The 15,460-nt window shown below is 43.7% G+C and overlaps 1 protein-coding gene across 2 annotated transcripts; it reads right to left on the bottom strand.

The window, feature by feature from the left end:
• Window positions 1–48: 48 nt before the first annotated feature.
• myh7ba (myosin, heavy chain 7B, cardiac muscle, beta a) lies at window positions 49–14,408 on the bottom strand. Of its 2 annotated transcripts, XM_085273187.1 has the most exons (43): window positions 14,345–14,408; window positions 13,916–14,064; window positions 13,224–13,327; window positions 12,969–13,112; window positions 12,662–12,818; window positions 12,527–12,554; window positions 12,138–12,234; window positions 11,362–11,454; window positions 11,183–11,246; window positions 11,004–11,102; window positions 10,814–10,917; window positions 10,562–10,700; window positions 10,334–10,452; window positions 9,894–10,043; window positions 9,482–9,652; window positions 9,234–9,413; window positions 9,006–9,138; window positions 8,835–8,911; window positions 8,409–8,496; window positions 8,195–8,312; window positions 7,984–8,107; window positions 7,411–7,547; window positions 5,479–5,734; window positions 5,137–5,379; window positions 4,813–4,989; window positions 4,581–4,726; window positions 4,400–4,490; window positions 3,933–4,322; window positions 3,726–3,852; window positions 3,521–3,639; window positions 3,209–3,405; window positions 2,933–3,116; window positions 2,590–2,755; window positions 2,368–2,492; window positions 2,171–2,286; window positions 1,898–2,090; window positions 1,607–1,810; window positions 1,396–1,521; window positions 1,110–1,280; window positions 907–1,011; window positions 734–829; window positions 416–550; window positions 49–163 (listed from the first exon to the last, which is right to left on the bottom strand). In XM_085273187.1, the coding sequence occupies exons 2-43, from the start codon at window positions 14,010–14,012 to the stop codon at window positions 152–154; spliced, it is 5,802 nt and encodes a 1,933-aa protein (XP_085129313.1). In that variant the 5' UTR covers window positions 14,013–14,064; window positions 14,345–14,408; the 3' UTR covers window positions 49–151. The 2 variants fall into 2 exon arrangements, with proteins under 2 accessions (XP_085129313.1, XP_085129312.1); XM_085273186.1 differs by lacking the exons at window positions 12,138–12,234; window positions 12,969–13,112; window positions 13,224–13,327; window positions 13,916–14,064; window positions 14,345–14,408 and adding an exon at window positions 11,542–11,565 and having other exon boundaries at window positions 12,662–12,749.
• Between the last annotated feature and the right edge of the window lie 1,052 nt (window positions 14,409–15,460).

Raw genomic sequence — 15,460 nt, 5'->3', positions numbered from 1 at the left:
TTGAATCGCATCTCTCTATCACATTGACTGACACACACACACGACACGTTTAAAGGTTTAAAAGTCTTTATTTGGAGGGTGCGCCATCACAGTTGGTGCACAGCTGTTGCAGCTGGCTGACTGTCGTAGGTTTGAGGGCAGCTTTCTTCCATCACTCGGCCAGCTGAAAAGCACGAGACAGTGATGTTTGTTAGCAACAACATACACAGTGTCAGAGTTACTCATAACCGTGCTACAGATCACATGAGAGGGCTAAAGTGAGTTCATCTTTAACAGAGGATTACATCTAGTCTCTTCTAAAATTAGTCCATGCTACGGAGCCCGCTGGCTAATTTTAAAATATTCTTCCAAAGGTCATACAATTCCATTCTGCAGTGAGCTGTAACAAGAAATGCATTGTGGGTTGTTTACCGACCTTGGTGCCTTGATCCCGGGTGCGGGTACGCAGCTTGTTGACCTGCGATTCAGCCATATCGGCCCTCTCCTCTGCATCGTCAAGCTCATGCTGGAGTTTCCTGTACTTGGACATGTTGGTGTTCACCTGATCTTCCTGCGTAAAAGAAAACCAAGAAAAATATTCAATTTACACCAAACTAAAAGATCTTTGAGTATTCTATTGATATTTTCAGTCTGGTGGCGCACAGAAAAGCTCAGAAATTTGTAGTTTAAACAACATCACTTAGAATCATCGCTTCGATTACAGCTTTCATTTACTGTCAAACAGAAAACTCACCGCTTCTTCGGCCTGTCTCTTGTAACTCTTTACTTTGGCTTGCAGCTTGTCGATGAGGTCTTGCAGGCGGACCAGATTCTTCTTGTCCTCCTCGGCCTGCAGAGAAACAGAGGTAGGTCTTACATCTTATTTGCACACCTCTGCATGCTCCGTGTGCACACGCAGTGAGTTACCTGGTAGGAGAGCTCTTTGATTCTCCTTTCATACTTGCGCACTCCCTTCTGATACTCTTGGCTCTTCTTTTGCTCAGACTCAAATTCGTTCTCCAGTTCTTTGACCTACCATTGCAATAAGCAAATGACTAAAACTCACTCCAAAGTAAAGCACGTGGACGAGAGACTATGTAAATATGCAGTTGACTGATGTGATTTCCTACTCTGGCCTCCAGCTTCTGAACTTGCTTCTTTCCACCCTTGAGGGCAATCTGCTCAGCCTCGTTCAGACGCATCTGCAGGTCCTTTATGGTCTGCTCCATGTTCTTCTTCATCCTCTCCAGATGTGCACTTGTGTCCTGCTCCTTCTTCAGTTCCTCTGCCATCATGGCCGCCTACAAATGCAGAAAATCTCTGTTAAATCGGCAAATAATCTAACTTAATTGCAACCAGTCCTATGCCACAGATGTATACAGTTGTATTTGGTATTTTGGTTACTGGGGCACTTACATCAGTGATTGCCTTTTTGGCTTTTTCTTCTGCATTACGGCACTCCTGTACGGCATCATCCACCTCATTCGACAGCACGGACAGATCGCCCTCCAGCTTCTTCTTCTGGTTGATCAGCCCAGTGTTCTGAAACGGAAAACTCCTTCCAACATTTAAAGTACAAGACTATAACTAGTGCTATCTTAAAAAACATCTAATATTTTCTTCCAACCTGAGAGTGCAGCAGGTTGACTCTTTCAGTAGCCTCGAGCAGTTCATGTTCTGCCAGCTTGCGTGAGCGATCGTTCTGCTCCAGCATGGCCCTGAGCTCCTCCACTTCGGCGGTGAGCAGGTTGTTTCGACGCTCTGTCACTGCAACCTGCTCCTTCAGCTCCTCGTTCTTGTGGGTGGTCTCATCCAGCTCTAGCTGAGTGTCCTGGAGTCATGCGTCAGGTGGAGAAAGTCATTAGAGTGCAATGGCACATCAGGTGAGCTCACTGACTGGCTGTAGTTATGGACTCACCTTGAGCTGCACCTGTAGGTTTCTGAGGAGTTTCTGGGACTCCGAGGCCTGCCTGTTAGCGTGGTTCAACTGCACCTCCATCTCATTCAGGTCGCCTTCCATCTTCTTCCTCAGGCGCACTGCCTCGTTGCGAGACTTGGCCTCAGCATCCAAGGTAGCCTGCATAGACTCCACCGTTTTCTGGTGGTTCCGCCTGAAAAGGAGAAAAAGGCGCAAATAAAAAACTCCTGCAGATCAGCAAGAGTGTAATTGAGCTTTATCTAGAAAACCCACCGAAGATTGTCAATTTCTTCATCCTTCTCCGCTAGCTTCCTGTCAATATCAGCTTTTATCTGGTTAAGCTCCAGCTGGGTCCGGAGAGTTTTGCTCTCTTCGTGTTCCAGAGTAGCCTGAGACAGACAGATGGAGCATTAAGAATTTAGCAGACTGTTCTTAAGGAATATTGCACATAAACGCAGCAAGCTGCTTACTTCAGCTTCCTCTAGTGCAGCTTGAATCTCACTTTTCTCGATGTCCAGACCCTTCTTTATCTTTTCCAGCTCGTGAATGGTTTTTCCTCCCTGACTGATTTGATCTGAAAGGTCAGCAATCTCCTCTGGTGGAGAAGATATGTGAAAGTATTATATTTAAATTTACGTCAAGGGAAAACCTTTCTGTAAATTCCAGCTGAATTTTAATGATGCCATGTGTACCTTGGAGGTTCTTGTTCTCCCTTTTGATGGTCTCCAGATGTTCTAAGGTCTCCTCATAGGTGTTCTTCAGTTTAAAGAGCTCTGTGCTCAGGCCACGAGACTCTTTTTGAGAGGTCTCCAGCTCTGACTGGGACTCTTCGTACTTCTGCTTCCATTCAGCTAGCACCTGGAAGGGACAATTAAAGGTTTTCTTTGGCTTTTTATTAGCATTGCTTCTCAGATGGTCTAGATTGAGGTGCAAAAATAGGGTGATATTCCCTAAAGAATGCAAAGATAATTCACCAAAGTAGGTCACATCAGGAATGCAGTACTGATGATGTAGGGTCCTTGTCATTGCCAGTACCTTGTCAAAGTTCCGCTGCTTTCTGTCCAGGGCAGCAGCCGCAGCATTGGCACGTTCCAGATCAATGACCAGGTCTTCGATCTCTGTCTGGAGTCGATGTTTCGTCTTCTCCAGGGAGGAGCACTTGGCATTGGAAGCTTCTACACTCTCTTCAGCCTCCTGTAGGCGTGCCACCAGCTTCTTTCTAATGAGAGGCAAACAGAACTGAAAGTCAGCTCTCAAAATAATCACGTGGCGCCATCGAATTTTGCAAGTTAAAAACCACATCACGCTCACTTGGCTTCCTCCAGCTCCTCAGTCCTCTGGATGGCATCAGTTTCATACTTTGTCCTCCACTGAGCCACCTCAGCGTTGGCTTTGGACAGAGCTCTCTGCAGGTCAGCCTTGGTCTCCTGCTCTTCATCGTACTGCTCTCTTAGGAGATCACAGTCGTGCCGAGACGATTGGAGAGCATGGGCCAAGGCGCTCTTGGCCTTAAGAGATCAGTTATGATGGTAGAAAAGGAGTTAATTTAACTGGAGGAACTCTCAACACACGCCGAGTGAGCCGGTAAGTTTTGACTGATGAACTGATCAATTGGGAGCTGACCTTATTCTCCTCCTCAAGCTGTTTCTTGAGCTCCTCCACGCTCTGGCTGAAGGAGTTTTTGGCACGTTGGAGCTGGGACACCATGCCCTCTCGCTCCTCAAGCTTCCTGCCCAGCTCGGCTGCATAGTGGAGTTAAGCAGTTACAGGCATTACTTATGAGTCTATGAAATCTGTGAGATTTTTAGATCAAATTATAGCCTCTTACCACTCTCAGCCTGAGCACGGGCCTTTTGTGTGCTGGTTTCACTGAGCTGCCTCTGGAGCTCCTCCACCTTGGCTTTAGCCTCGTTCATTTGATCTTCATAGAGTCGGCACGTCTTCTCTGAAGTGGCCTGTTGAGTAGATGCAAATTCTTTGATTTCGCCACAAATATAAATGCAATTCCCGTACTAGTTTAAATCTCTATCTATACCTTGCCCCTGGAGAGCTGCTCCACAGTCGAGGCCAGGTCATCGGCCTCCATCTTGGCCTCGCTCCTCTCTTTCTCCAGTTTCTGCTTAACCCTCTGCAGGCTGTCAATCTGCTCGCTCAGCTCTGCCACGGTGTCGGCGTGCTTCTTCCGCAAAGCTGCGGTTGTGGCCTCGTGGTGCAGCATGGCTTCCTCCAGGTCCCGCCGCAGCTTCAGAAAATCCGCCTCTCTCTTCTTGTTCATCTCGATCTGGGCCGAGGTGGCTCCACCGGCCTCCTCCAGGCGCTCGCTCAGCTCCTCCAGCTCACGGGCCACGTCCCCGCGGTGCTTCTCCACTTTAGCCCTGTAAGCCCTGTCGGCCTCTAGCTCCTCTTCCAACTCCTCGATGCGAGCCTGGAGAAAAGCGACAGTCAGTTACTTTGTGATGGTGGCTCACATCTGCTCTACTAGACGCTAAGGCTCATTTTCACCTGCAGCTCCTTTATCTTCTTCTGAAGCTGATTGGACAATGCTTGCTCATCTTCTATCCTTGTGCTAATTTCATTCATTTCAAAGTCTTTTCTGTTGGGAAAATGTTCGGGAATCGTTCTTTATCATTCACTCTTTATAGTTTAAAAGATGGTTTATCTGCGATTATGGGACAATCCTCACTTTTTCAGCTTCTCTTCAAGTTGCTGTTTGTCATTCTCCAAGTCCATCACAGACTCTAAAGAGAGCTTTAGATCTCCCTCCAGCTTACGTTTGACTCGTTCCAGGTCCATACGTAGCTTTTTCTCTTGTTCCAAAGAGCCTTCCAGCTGATGAACCACAGAAAGAAAACATCTTACAATTTTGACTAAATGGTGTAACAGCACTTTGTTTCTGTGTTTAGTCTTAAACTCACATCATCTACTTGTTGCTCCAGCTTAGCCTTTGCTTTGGTCAGAGTGTTGACTTTGTCCTCCTCTGCCTGTAGGTCATCCAGAGTCTGCTGATGAGCCTCCTGAAGAGCCTTCTTCTCCTTGGTCAGCTTCAGTATGGTTTCATCCAGAGCTGCCATTTCCTCAATTAGGTTTTTCACCTGCAAAATAAAAAGATTAAAAATGAGTTTAACAATCAGCCAGTGAGAAACTGAACTCCTGTCCACTGTGCATGCTGTGGTCCTTTCTCTGGCCTCTTAGCGCCCCCTGGAGGAAGCTTACTGCTCTTTCTCATCCATTTTTCTTACCTTGTTCTCAGTGGCATGCTTCTCCTTTTCCAGTTTAGCCAGGGTGATCTCCAGATCGTCTATATCCTTCTTCAGCTCGGCACACTCATCCTCCAGCTTGCGCTTCTTAGCGAGCACATTAGAGCTCATCTCTTCCTCGTCCTCCAGCCTTTCCAGGAGTTCCTTGACTTTGGCCTCCAGCTGGATCTTAGTCTTGATGAGCAGGTCACAGCGTTCCTCAGCGTCTGCCAGGTTGTCCTGCTCCTGTGAGGAAGAAAAAGTACATCTTTAGCAAATTTCTCACTACGCCAGTGTGTGTAAAGGCTGAATGTGTAAATACCGCACATCAGGAGAAAAACTTACGGCTTGCAGCTGTAGAGAGAGGTCATTCTTCTCTTGGATCAGGCTGACCTGCCGCTCTTCCAGCTCCTTCCGTTTCATTTCAGATTTTTCCAGAGCTTCCTTCAGCTTGGCCAGCTCCTCCTTCAGAGACGCCAGCTCTTTCTCGTTAGCGACGCTCTTCAGGAGGGGTTTTATTTTGAAGAAGAGCTTCATCCAGGGCCAGTGCTTGACGGCGTTGAAGGCCCGGATGTTCCACTGGATGATCATCAGAGCCTCTCTGAAAACATCAACAAAAGGTTTTCTTTGTTTAAAACCTGTTGTGTAGCTAAATTAGTTTCATATAACATAATTTAATTGACAAAAAAAGCTGTTTTAGTGTTCGGTCATTTTTTCCTATTAGTTTTAATGCTTATACAGGCAATGTTTTTACCAGGGGTAAACTTTCAGAACGGATCTCTCAACGCAAACAACTACATCACAGTCATGTGACATTTTGACTGGAAAAAAAAATATTTTCTATATATTTATGTGAGCAAACATGAATTAAATTTGTGTAGCTTTAATGTTATTTCAGTAAATTAAAAGTAAATATAAATGTAGTTTTTGTTCCCTGTGATCACTTCTACTGGGAGCATGTAATCAGGGAAAGGTCGAGTAAAGAGAATGATATATTAACTGGAGAGCTAAAAGTGTTATATTTGAAATGAATAAAAGGTGCAGAATAAATGGTTTAAACAACTAAAAGCTACAGATAAGAAGTTCAAATAGAAAACTTAAATAAATGGATATATTAGGTAGCTAAAGTAGTGTCACATGATGCCAAGTCTGCTCGAAAGTTCAGTGGATGCAAAGTTAAAATCCTAAATGTTATACCGCAGGGCGGTTAGGTCAGAGAGATTTATCCCGGGCTTTCCCCGTTTATTTATCGACTTCTTCTTGGCGCTTGATTTTTTGGCACTAACCCTGCGAGTATCCACTCCCTTGTATCTAATCATACACAGATGGATGCCACATGAAATCATACACCTAATGCTGCTTTTGATGTTTCACGACTCTGGCCAAACAGGGTAGCCAGATTGATTTAGTCTCAGCAGGATGGTGTCTCACAGCCCTAAATATGGACCCGGAGCAGATTAGTCAAGGACTTCGCGTCAATGTTTAGAGGGTTTGGGCGAGCGTGCGCTTGCAAGGGTTGGGAGGTGGTGGTTGTGCGGGAGGGTTGAGGGGCTGATTGCGTTTTTGACATGACTCCGTGCCGGGTGCCTCTCAAAGGTGAGCGTTTGTGTTTATTTAGAAACTAAAGCCCTCTGTCCGACAGCCAGCTTTAATCCTCTGTCACCCGCCACCTATCCCATCAATGCACACACTTAGAAGTACAGGCGCCGTGGACAAAAGGGGCCAGGGGCCATTGGGCATCCAGGGAAGGGGTGGGGGTGGTGGTGATGGTTGTATTTTTAGGGAGGCCCGGAGCAGCTGCCACTTGACACATGTCGCCACCTGGCTCTGAGGACACCGTCCGCATTGTTTCATTTAGAGAAAGCAGAGGGAGAGAATGGCCAGAGACCTGCGAGCGTGGGGTGTGCGGGAGAGAGATGAGGGGGGCATGCAGCCCTTATTAACAGCAGGGCCACACGCATAACTGGTAACCATACAAGGACAAGCACACGCCTCACACACGCCGATAACACTGCCCTTGCATGCCAAACATACTTGAGCGAGGGAGTGAACGATAAGGTATAGTGTATCACAGGCCGGGGGGCTGGCGGCTCACCGGGCTCTATTAAACCTGTTCGGAGGAGCAACTGTTGGAGGTCTGCTTTTTGTACTCATGTCTTCACCTTCCTGTAAGGTGGAGCTCGAAGACTGGTGTTCATTAACACACTTTCTCTTCTTTTAGAGTAATGAGCAAAATTACTTTTTCTTTTTTCTTTTTCTTTTCTTTTCTTTTTTTACCTCCTTTCCGTCATCTTCAGCAGCTCCATCCTCATGATTTTGCCACGAGCGGCCGCCTGGAACAGCGTCAAGACTTTGGCCAAACGCTCATCCCTCATCTCTTCGAGGTGACCCAGCAAGCCTGCTTTGAAGAACACCTACATGAAAAGAAACACTGCTTTAATTACAAAATACAAACTAAAAAGTGTGGATTACAAAGATTTTTATTTGCATAATCAAATGGTCGATTAACTTTCAATTTCAAAAATCATTTTAACTTTGACACAGCCATGCAAGGAATACAGCCACAATAAAAATGTACTAAGTAAAATATATTCATATTTGTATTAAAGAAAAACACAGAAACCTTCTAAATAAATGCATTTGAATTGTTAAATTGTTTAATAGCTAATATAAAAAATCTGTGTTATACACTATTAGCATTTTGATTAATTATTATTATTAATTTTAATTTATCCCTTTGTGTGTAAATATGTATATGGAGTATTTTATGTACTGTTTCAATTTAATCTTAAAAAATGTACTGTGTATAAATTATGAGAAACATAGAAAAATATCAAATAAAATAGACACCTTTGTGTGTCCAAATCTGTACTGGCTGTGGTCGATGTCCAGGGAGGCCAGCAGCTTCTCCGCTGCTTTCCTGCTGTCCACAAACTTGTCATCTGGGATGGCGTGTGGGTTCAGGATGCGGTAGCTGATTGAATGATTACCAAACAAAAAGGACCATGATAGCACCGCGATATCTCTTATGTGATCTGAGTGATGTGTGCGCATATCTTACCGCTGCTTGAACTCGGCGTAGAGGATCCGGTTAGGAAAGCCCTTCCTGCAGATCCTGATGCCTTCCAGCACGCCGTTACAGCGCAGCTGGTGCAGCACAAGAAATGCATCCATGATCCCTGTGCAGAACAGGTTTCAAACATGAGTCGTGGTGTCCAAAAGTCCATATTGGTTTTAATCAGCTGGTAATATGTGATGATTACGTTTCGGTTTACCTGGAGTCTTGGTCTCATTAGGGATGATGCAGCGAACAAAATGGGGCTGCGTGCTCCGGAGGTTGGTCATCAGCTTATTCAGATTTTCCTGCAGGAACAAAGAATCACAGCAAACCAAATGAGTGAATAAAAATACTTTGAATAATCTGTTAAAATACCAAAGACATCAACCATGCAAAACCTGTTACTCTGTGACGCTCACATGAGAAATCCTTGAAGTAAAGAAGAGAGGAGCCAGCACAGACTTAAAGTGATGTTCATGTGATCATTGCCCTAAACATCACTGCAAGTCTTAACTGCCTCCGTCCCCATGCTCCAGTGACATCCACAATTTTGCACTAAACACCTGCATTAAAGCCTCTCAGTGCATTTGCTTCCAGCTTCAGTGTTTTTCCACAAGCCCTGCAGCAGCCACATCAGCCTCACCTTATGAAGCTGGGACACAGTCTGGAAGGAGGCTGCCTTCTTCCTCTTTTCCTTGCCACCTGCCTTGGGGTCAGGCGCTGCAAGGGTGTCAAAGGAAGGATTACTAAATTAATAAACGATTAAAACATCATTTATTCATTCTTTAGTCATCCATCAGAATCCAAACTGTACCTGAGTCAGAGCCAACGTAATTCTCATACAGAGAAGCAAGCAGCTTGTTGGCAGACTTTTGGAAACAAGCCACCACTGTCTCATTCAGTGGGTCCTTATTTTTGTCTAACCAGCCAAAAATGTTGTACGGTACCTACAAATAAACAAACAAATGCAAATGTATAAACAGGTAATGTATTAAATGTAAAATGTTATCTTGTAGAATTGCTCTTGTGAAAACCAACTTACTACTCCAGCGTAGTGCACCAGTTCAAAATGGGCCTCGAACTTGCGCTTCTTGTCTGGCCGTGGTTTTTGGAAGTTTGGTGACTTGCCAAGGTGATTGTCATACATCTTGGCTTTAAAGCTGTTATCTGAAGCCTTTGGGAACATGCACTCCTCTTCAAGGATGGACATGATGCCCAGCGGCTGCACCAAACACAGCATGTTAGTCTCTATAAGCCCTCACATGTGTAACAGCACAACGCTGTGCTCACCTTTTCAATGAGATCAATGCACGCTTGAAGGTCCAGCCCGAAATCGATGAAGGTCCATTCGATACCCTCTCTCTTGTACTCTTCCTGCTCCAGGATGAACATGTGGTGGTTGAAAAACTGTTGCAGTTTCTCATTCGTGAAGTTGATGCACAGCTGCTCAAAGCTGTTGAGCTTCAATGGAAGAAAAAAGAAAAAAGAACAGGTGTTCAGAGGAGACACCACAGGAGCATGAAAAACAGGAGGAACTGTTACAGATCAGCCTGCAGCGTTGCCGAGTCATTGCAGTGTGAGCTACGGCGAGGAACGATCAGGTTACAAAAAGACGTATCATCACGCAAGTGTTGAACTAGTTTTATTTTTTCAACTTTTATCTGTATGACTGTTATTTGAACTTTCATGCAGATCAACTCACATCAAAGATCTCAAACCCTGCAATGTCCAAGACTCCTATGAAGTACTGGCGAGGGAGGGAGGTGTACAGGGTCCGGTTGATGCGCCCCACGAGCCATTTGAACATGCGGTCATACGTGGCTTTGGCCAAAGCTCCGACTGCATAGGTAACCTTCAGCACCCAAGCACAGTTACACACACACACACACACACACAAAGAAGGAATACTATCATTCACGTGGATGGCCTCTGTTGTTTGAAAACCATATTCTAGTGTGTGTTGAGAGGTGAGTGTATTGACTGAGGATTAAGAAGCCGTCCTTCCATTAGCCTAGCGGTAGGAGAGCAACCACTGAACTTTTACTCCACTGTACTAATAGATGTTTGTATGATTATTATGGGGTGGATTATGCCTCTTTACGCTTAACAAAAACACAGACATGAGACACTGCGTCTCCTCACCTGTTCAACATTCTGTCCCTTCACAACATACTCATTTCCCACCTTCACCCTTGGGTGGAGGAGGCCCTTGATGAGGTCAGCTGAACTGACTCCCATCAGGTATGAGGCTTTGTCTGCATCTGGTAGCAGAAAGGGAGATGAAAAACGTGTGAAACATGACCCCTGTTTTAACTGCATGGTTTCTTTTCATTCTTTTATGCTCACTCCTTGCAGACTACAGGTTCTTACTTTCAGTGCCGTCGGCCTCCGCCTGTTCCTCGCGCTGCTTTTGCTTGAATTTCATGTTGCCAAAGTGCATGATGGCTCCGACTATTTTATAGCAGCCATACTTCTCCTCTGGTAGGAAGCCCAGGATGTCCATGGCATGCTGTAAGAGATCAAGAAAGCAACGCTCACAACTTTGCAAATCTATTCAGCGTACAGGTTTGGGTTTGTTTTTTTGTTTTGTTTTGTTTATCAGCGAAGAGGATAAAAGTTTACATCAGTGGCCATCAGCTCCAGCCCATCATTCAGGTTCTCGACAGTCGTCACGCCCTGGGAGCAGAAGTGGTAGTCATATGGGTTGGACGACACCAGCAGCATGTCTGGAAAACAAAGGTTTTTAAAATCATTTTGCAGATCAGCAGTAGTACACAGTATCTAAATATCCAAAGTAACCAGAGTAACTAACCTAAGAGTTCTGGTTTCTTCTGTGACATGATCTGGTAGTAGATGTGGTAGCTTCTCTCACCAGGCTGCTGGAATATAACTCTGGATTTTTCCAGAAGATCTGAAGGACATGTTTGTGTGGGACATGAAACAAACTGAGAACTGTGTGGTTTTAATCACTCTGCGCTTTTATTTACTCACATATGTCAATGTCAGCTGAGGCCAGTTTGCCAGTAGGACCAAAGTGGATCCTAATGAATTTGCCCTGCAGACGTAAGAAATCATCGAGTTTAAAATAAATAATCACCATTAAGAGAATTCCAAATATGTTTCAATCCATAAACTCTGTTTTAGACTAAGTACAGTTTCCAGTTACTCACAAATCGGGATGAATTGTCATTCCTTAGCGTTTTGGCATTACCAAACGCCTCCATGGCAGGATTCGCCTCAATGATCTGATCCTCCAGAGTCCCCTGCAAAGAAAAAAAAAGTGTAATATAAAAAAAATGCCAACACAAAGTAATTTTTGACAGTTGTGTTTATTTTGCTGCTAAACTCACCCCAGTTTTGGTTGCAGGACCTTGCTGTAAAGAAAGAAGGGGAAAAGAGTGTGAGTGTCATATCACAGAAGCCATGACTGAATAATGCTCTCACAATCAAAGGGGAACACCATGATCGACTGGAAAATTAGAAACTTGGTGTTAAAGCTGTGGTAAAAAAAAAAAAAAAAAAAAAAAAGGCCACCATGTTTCTTATGATGAACGGAGGGAAGAAAAAGGGGAGCATCAAACAACACGGAAAAGTCCCAAAAAAAATTAAAGCAAAAGGGGAAAAGAAGAGAAAATTAAAATTCTGAGCCATAAAAAAGGGAAAAGGGGAGAGGAAAAAAGGAATGATTAAAAACAATAAGAAAGCAGAGTGGAGCAGCTGGAACACAACACATGAAGGTAGAGACTCAGACATGAATGTAATCAGTTCTCACATTCACCATGTTGACAGTGAGGAAAATGTATGGACATGGTTTTAAGGGTGTACACTGAAGGGGTCCTGGGACCAAAAAAAAGAGGAAGAAAATAAAAATTAAATGAAGCAAAAAAAAAAAAAAAGATTAAAAAACGGGAGGAAACAAAAATACGGGTTGCCACATCGGCCTTACTCCTTTTTTGGCAGGTGTATCTCCGAGAGCTGCCACAATGGCAAAATACTGAATGACACGTTTCGTGTTGACAGTTTTGCCAGCACCGGATTCTCCGCTATAGGAGTGTAAAAAAATAACAAAGTGTACATACAAACAGACACAGTAAAAACTGCTCACAAAACTGGTACACGTACACTGCATGTTACAAGTGGGGTAAAAAAATTAAAAAGGAAGGAACAAGGTTCAGTCAGAGAAAAATAAAAAATGGAGGAAAAAACAAAAAAATCTTCAAATCAAATCTTTAAAATTGTTGTACGTGTGTAAGATGTGTATTTCTTCCCAAATTTGTGGCTTGAAACAAGACCAAATTTAAAAATAAAATAAAAAATAAAGCAGGTGAAACTTACGTGATGAGCATGGATTGATTCTCTCGATCTGATGAAGACAGAATAGATGTGTGTTTATATTTAAAAAGACACCACCTGCGTTAGACCACTTTGCAGAGTTATTTCACATGTGCGTGAGTGTGTGTGTGCACTCACTGCGAAGCATGTCATTGTAGGCATTGTCTGCAATCGAGTAGATGTGCGGCGGTGCCTCAGAGCGGCGTTTTCCTTTGTAGGCAGCCACCACAGGAGCTGTGTAGACAGGCAGCCATTTGTATGGATTCACTGTCACGCAGAAGAGCCCCGAGTAAGTCTGAGGAAACAGAGGGACAAGACACAAGATGCCTAAAACCATCTTTCTACTGAGAGGCTGACTTCACACAAGCTCACAGCTGAACTCTGGATAATCTAGCCACTTAAAGCAACCTGGAAACATGGCATCCCTCGGTGCTGAGATACTTACATAGATCATCCAGGCACTGTAGCGTTTGCGCAGGTTGTGAAGCACAGAGGCCTCATTGAGGTGCGTCAGCATGGCCATGTCTTCGATCATGTCATACTTTGGAGGGTTCATTTGCTGGATGTCACAGTCCTTCACTGTCAGGGTCTGAGGCGATGGACACACAAAGACATGAGAAAGAAATCATGCAGATACAGTTAAAGTCATGAGAAGATGTGTCAGCAGGTACCACCGTACCACAGAGGGATGAATATTTACCCTGCCATCTTTGGTCTCAACAATGACTTTGTCACCGCTGACTTCCTTGATCTCGATCTCAATGTAAGCCTCTTTTTCATCCGGGATCCAAGCTCGCTTCTTACCTAGCAGAGGTGTAGAGAGAGAGGAGTATTATTGAGAGGATTGGGGGAATTATTGATAATAAAAAAACAAATCTCAAAAAATTTAATAATAATAATAATAATAATAATAATGGATTGGATTTATATAGCGCTTTTCAAGGCACCCAAAGCGCTTTACAATACCACTATTCATTCACTCTCACATTCATACACTGGTTAATAAACATTTAGTTAAGCAGATTTAAACAAACAAACAAACAATATATATATATATAATGTAAATGCAAAGTTCAAATCAAACTTTGAATAAAATATGAATAACTAATAACTAACTAATATATGTTCTGTTATGTTAGGATGCATTTGTTGCGATCACAATGATCTCAATTTTAAAATTCCAAACATAGTTTACGCATTTTTGTTGTTGTTGTTGTTTCAAAACTGTTTGTTTTATCCCTTTAAAAACATTACATTAAACACAGCTTTGTTACTAAAATGAAAAGGCCTAATCGCACAACATCAGATAGATTTCTCCTTTTTTAAAAAGACTATTTCTTAAGTGAAGCGCTTTAAGGTTTAGTTCCTTTGAAGTCTCCTTAAAAGGCCTACCGTCAAAAGCCGTGGTTTGCATCGCCAGCAGCTCCAGATCAGATTTGCGTAAAAACGGCGAAGCCTCTCCAAACTCTTTCACGTCAAAGCGCGACATGGTGGCAGCTCCTCGCCGGCCCCGAAAACTGGAGGCACCAGTTGAAGAATTTCTTTGATAAGAAGACAAATCTTTGCATTAAGGTCAGTAGCTCATTACATGTCAAAGCGCCTGTGGTTACTTCAGTTTCCACGACGGGATGAAACGAAAACAGCCTGTGCGCAAAGAGCGCAAATCCGCTACTAAGAAATCAGAAGAAAACTACAGAAGTGTAAAGACCGTTAACCGACGAAGCAATGGCAAGCGAGATTATTTTACTCTTAAAAAATAAATTGGGACTCTTTAAAAAGGCAGACAATCCCCGCGCGCAAAATGCGCAAAGTTCAACCTACCAAACAGAGGCAAAAAGTTGTCCACTGACCTCAGAAAGAGCACAACGAAATAACTGCTTACTGGGATGTGCCCTCCTTTATACTGTTTTCCTCAAGGTCACGGTCAGTGGACATTTGTCCCTCATTAGCATATGCCACCTCCTCCGACTCCTATTGGTGCGGGGCGGCTGTCTCAATTGACACAAAAGGAAAGCTACGTTTTTGTCATTGCTCTGAACTCAAGCCGGCTATTTTTGTATCCCAGTTATTTTATGCACTGTACACACAGCGAGGGAGTGTTAGAGAGTTGCATTAGGAGCATCCTGGAGGGAGAGAGTTATTATTTTCCTTTATGCAGACTCTGAAGGGCATTGCATCATTACCTCTACCATGAAATAATATGTTTAAAAGACAACAACAAAAACAGGAATAATCAGAGAGACAGAGATGAAAACAAACAAACAAAAACAACAACACTAAAACAGAATCAAAGTTACAGCCAAGACTTCATAATTCATCTTCTCATCTACTTAACTTTTGTTTGACCCTACATTTAACCTCTTGCGTGACTTTCATGCTGTGAACTCACGTTGGCCTCTAAGTAATAGTCGTGCAGCGTTTTTGTTGTCAAGTGCTGCCAGGGATGTTTGCTATTGTGTGTGGCCACAGAGGATGCAACCTTAGAAGAGATTATTTCAGGAGCTGTGTGGCATTAAACATGTTACTATAAATATCCAACATTATATTAATAGAGAGAAACATGGCGCAGGGTTCACAATAAAGAGCCTCATGTGAATTTAAAACCAATAAATGTTTCGATTTATGCCCAAAAAGTGTTGAAAAGAGTCACAGTTTCATGTTTTTCTTTTTTCATCGTTTGTTTTTTCTGCGGAGCTGATGCCAGCAACATGTTTGGATTTACCACACCAAGCCTCTGAGAGGGAAAAAAGCAAAGAAGAATGATGCCTGTCCACTGAAAGCCCAGTGTGCTGTATTATCACTTGCAGATGCTGCAATTTTGTGTGTCCGTTAATTGTGTCATAAGCTACTGTGCCTCTCACACTCCTGCTCCAGCAGATCTGACCTTCAGAGCAAAGGGAGAGGTTGGTGTGTGGTATGAGAGCAGGGTGACAGTGC

This window comes from Mchenga conophoros, linkage group LG5 (assembly GCF_057382185.1).
Source record: "Mchenga conophoros isolate Kocher_MC1m ecotype Shallow Benthic linkage group LG5, M_conophoros_male_GT1.1, whole genome shotgun sequence".
NCBI classification, from domain to species: domain Eukaryota; kingdom Metazoa; phylum Chordata; class Actinopteri; order Cichliformes; family Cichlidae; genus Mchenga; species Mchenga conophoros.
Note: the sequence above shows the minus strand (reverse complement) of the source record. Positions and strands in the feature narration are given on the sequence as shown.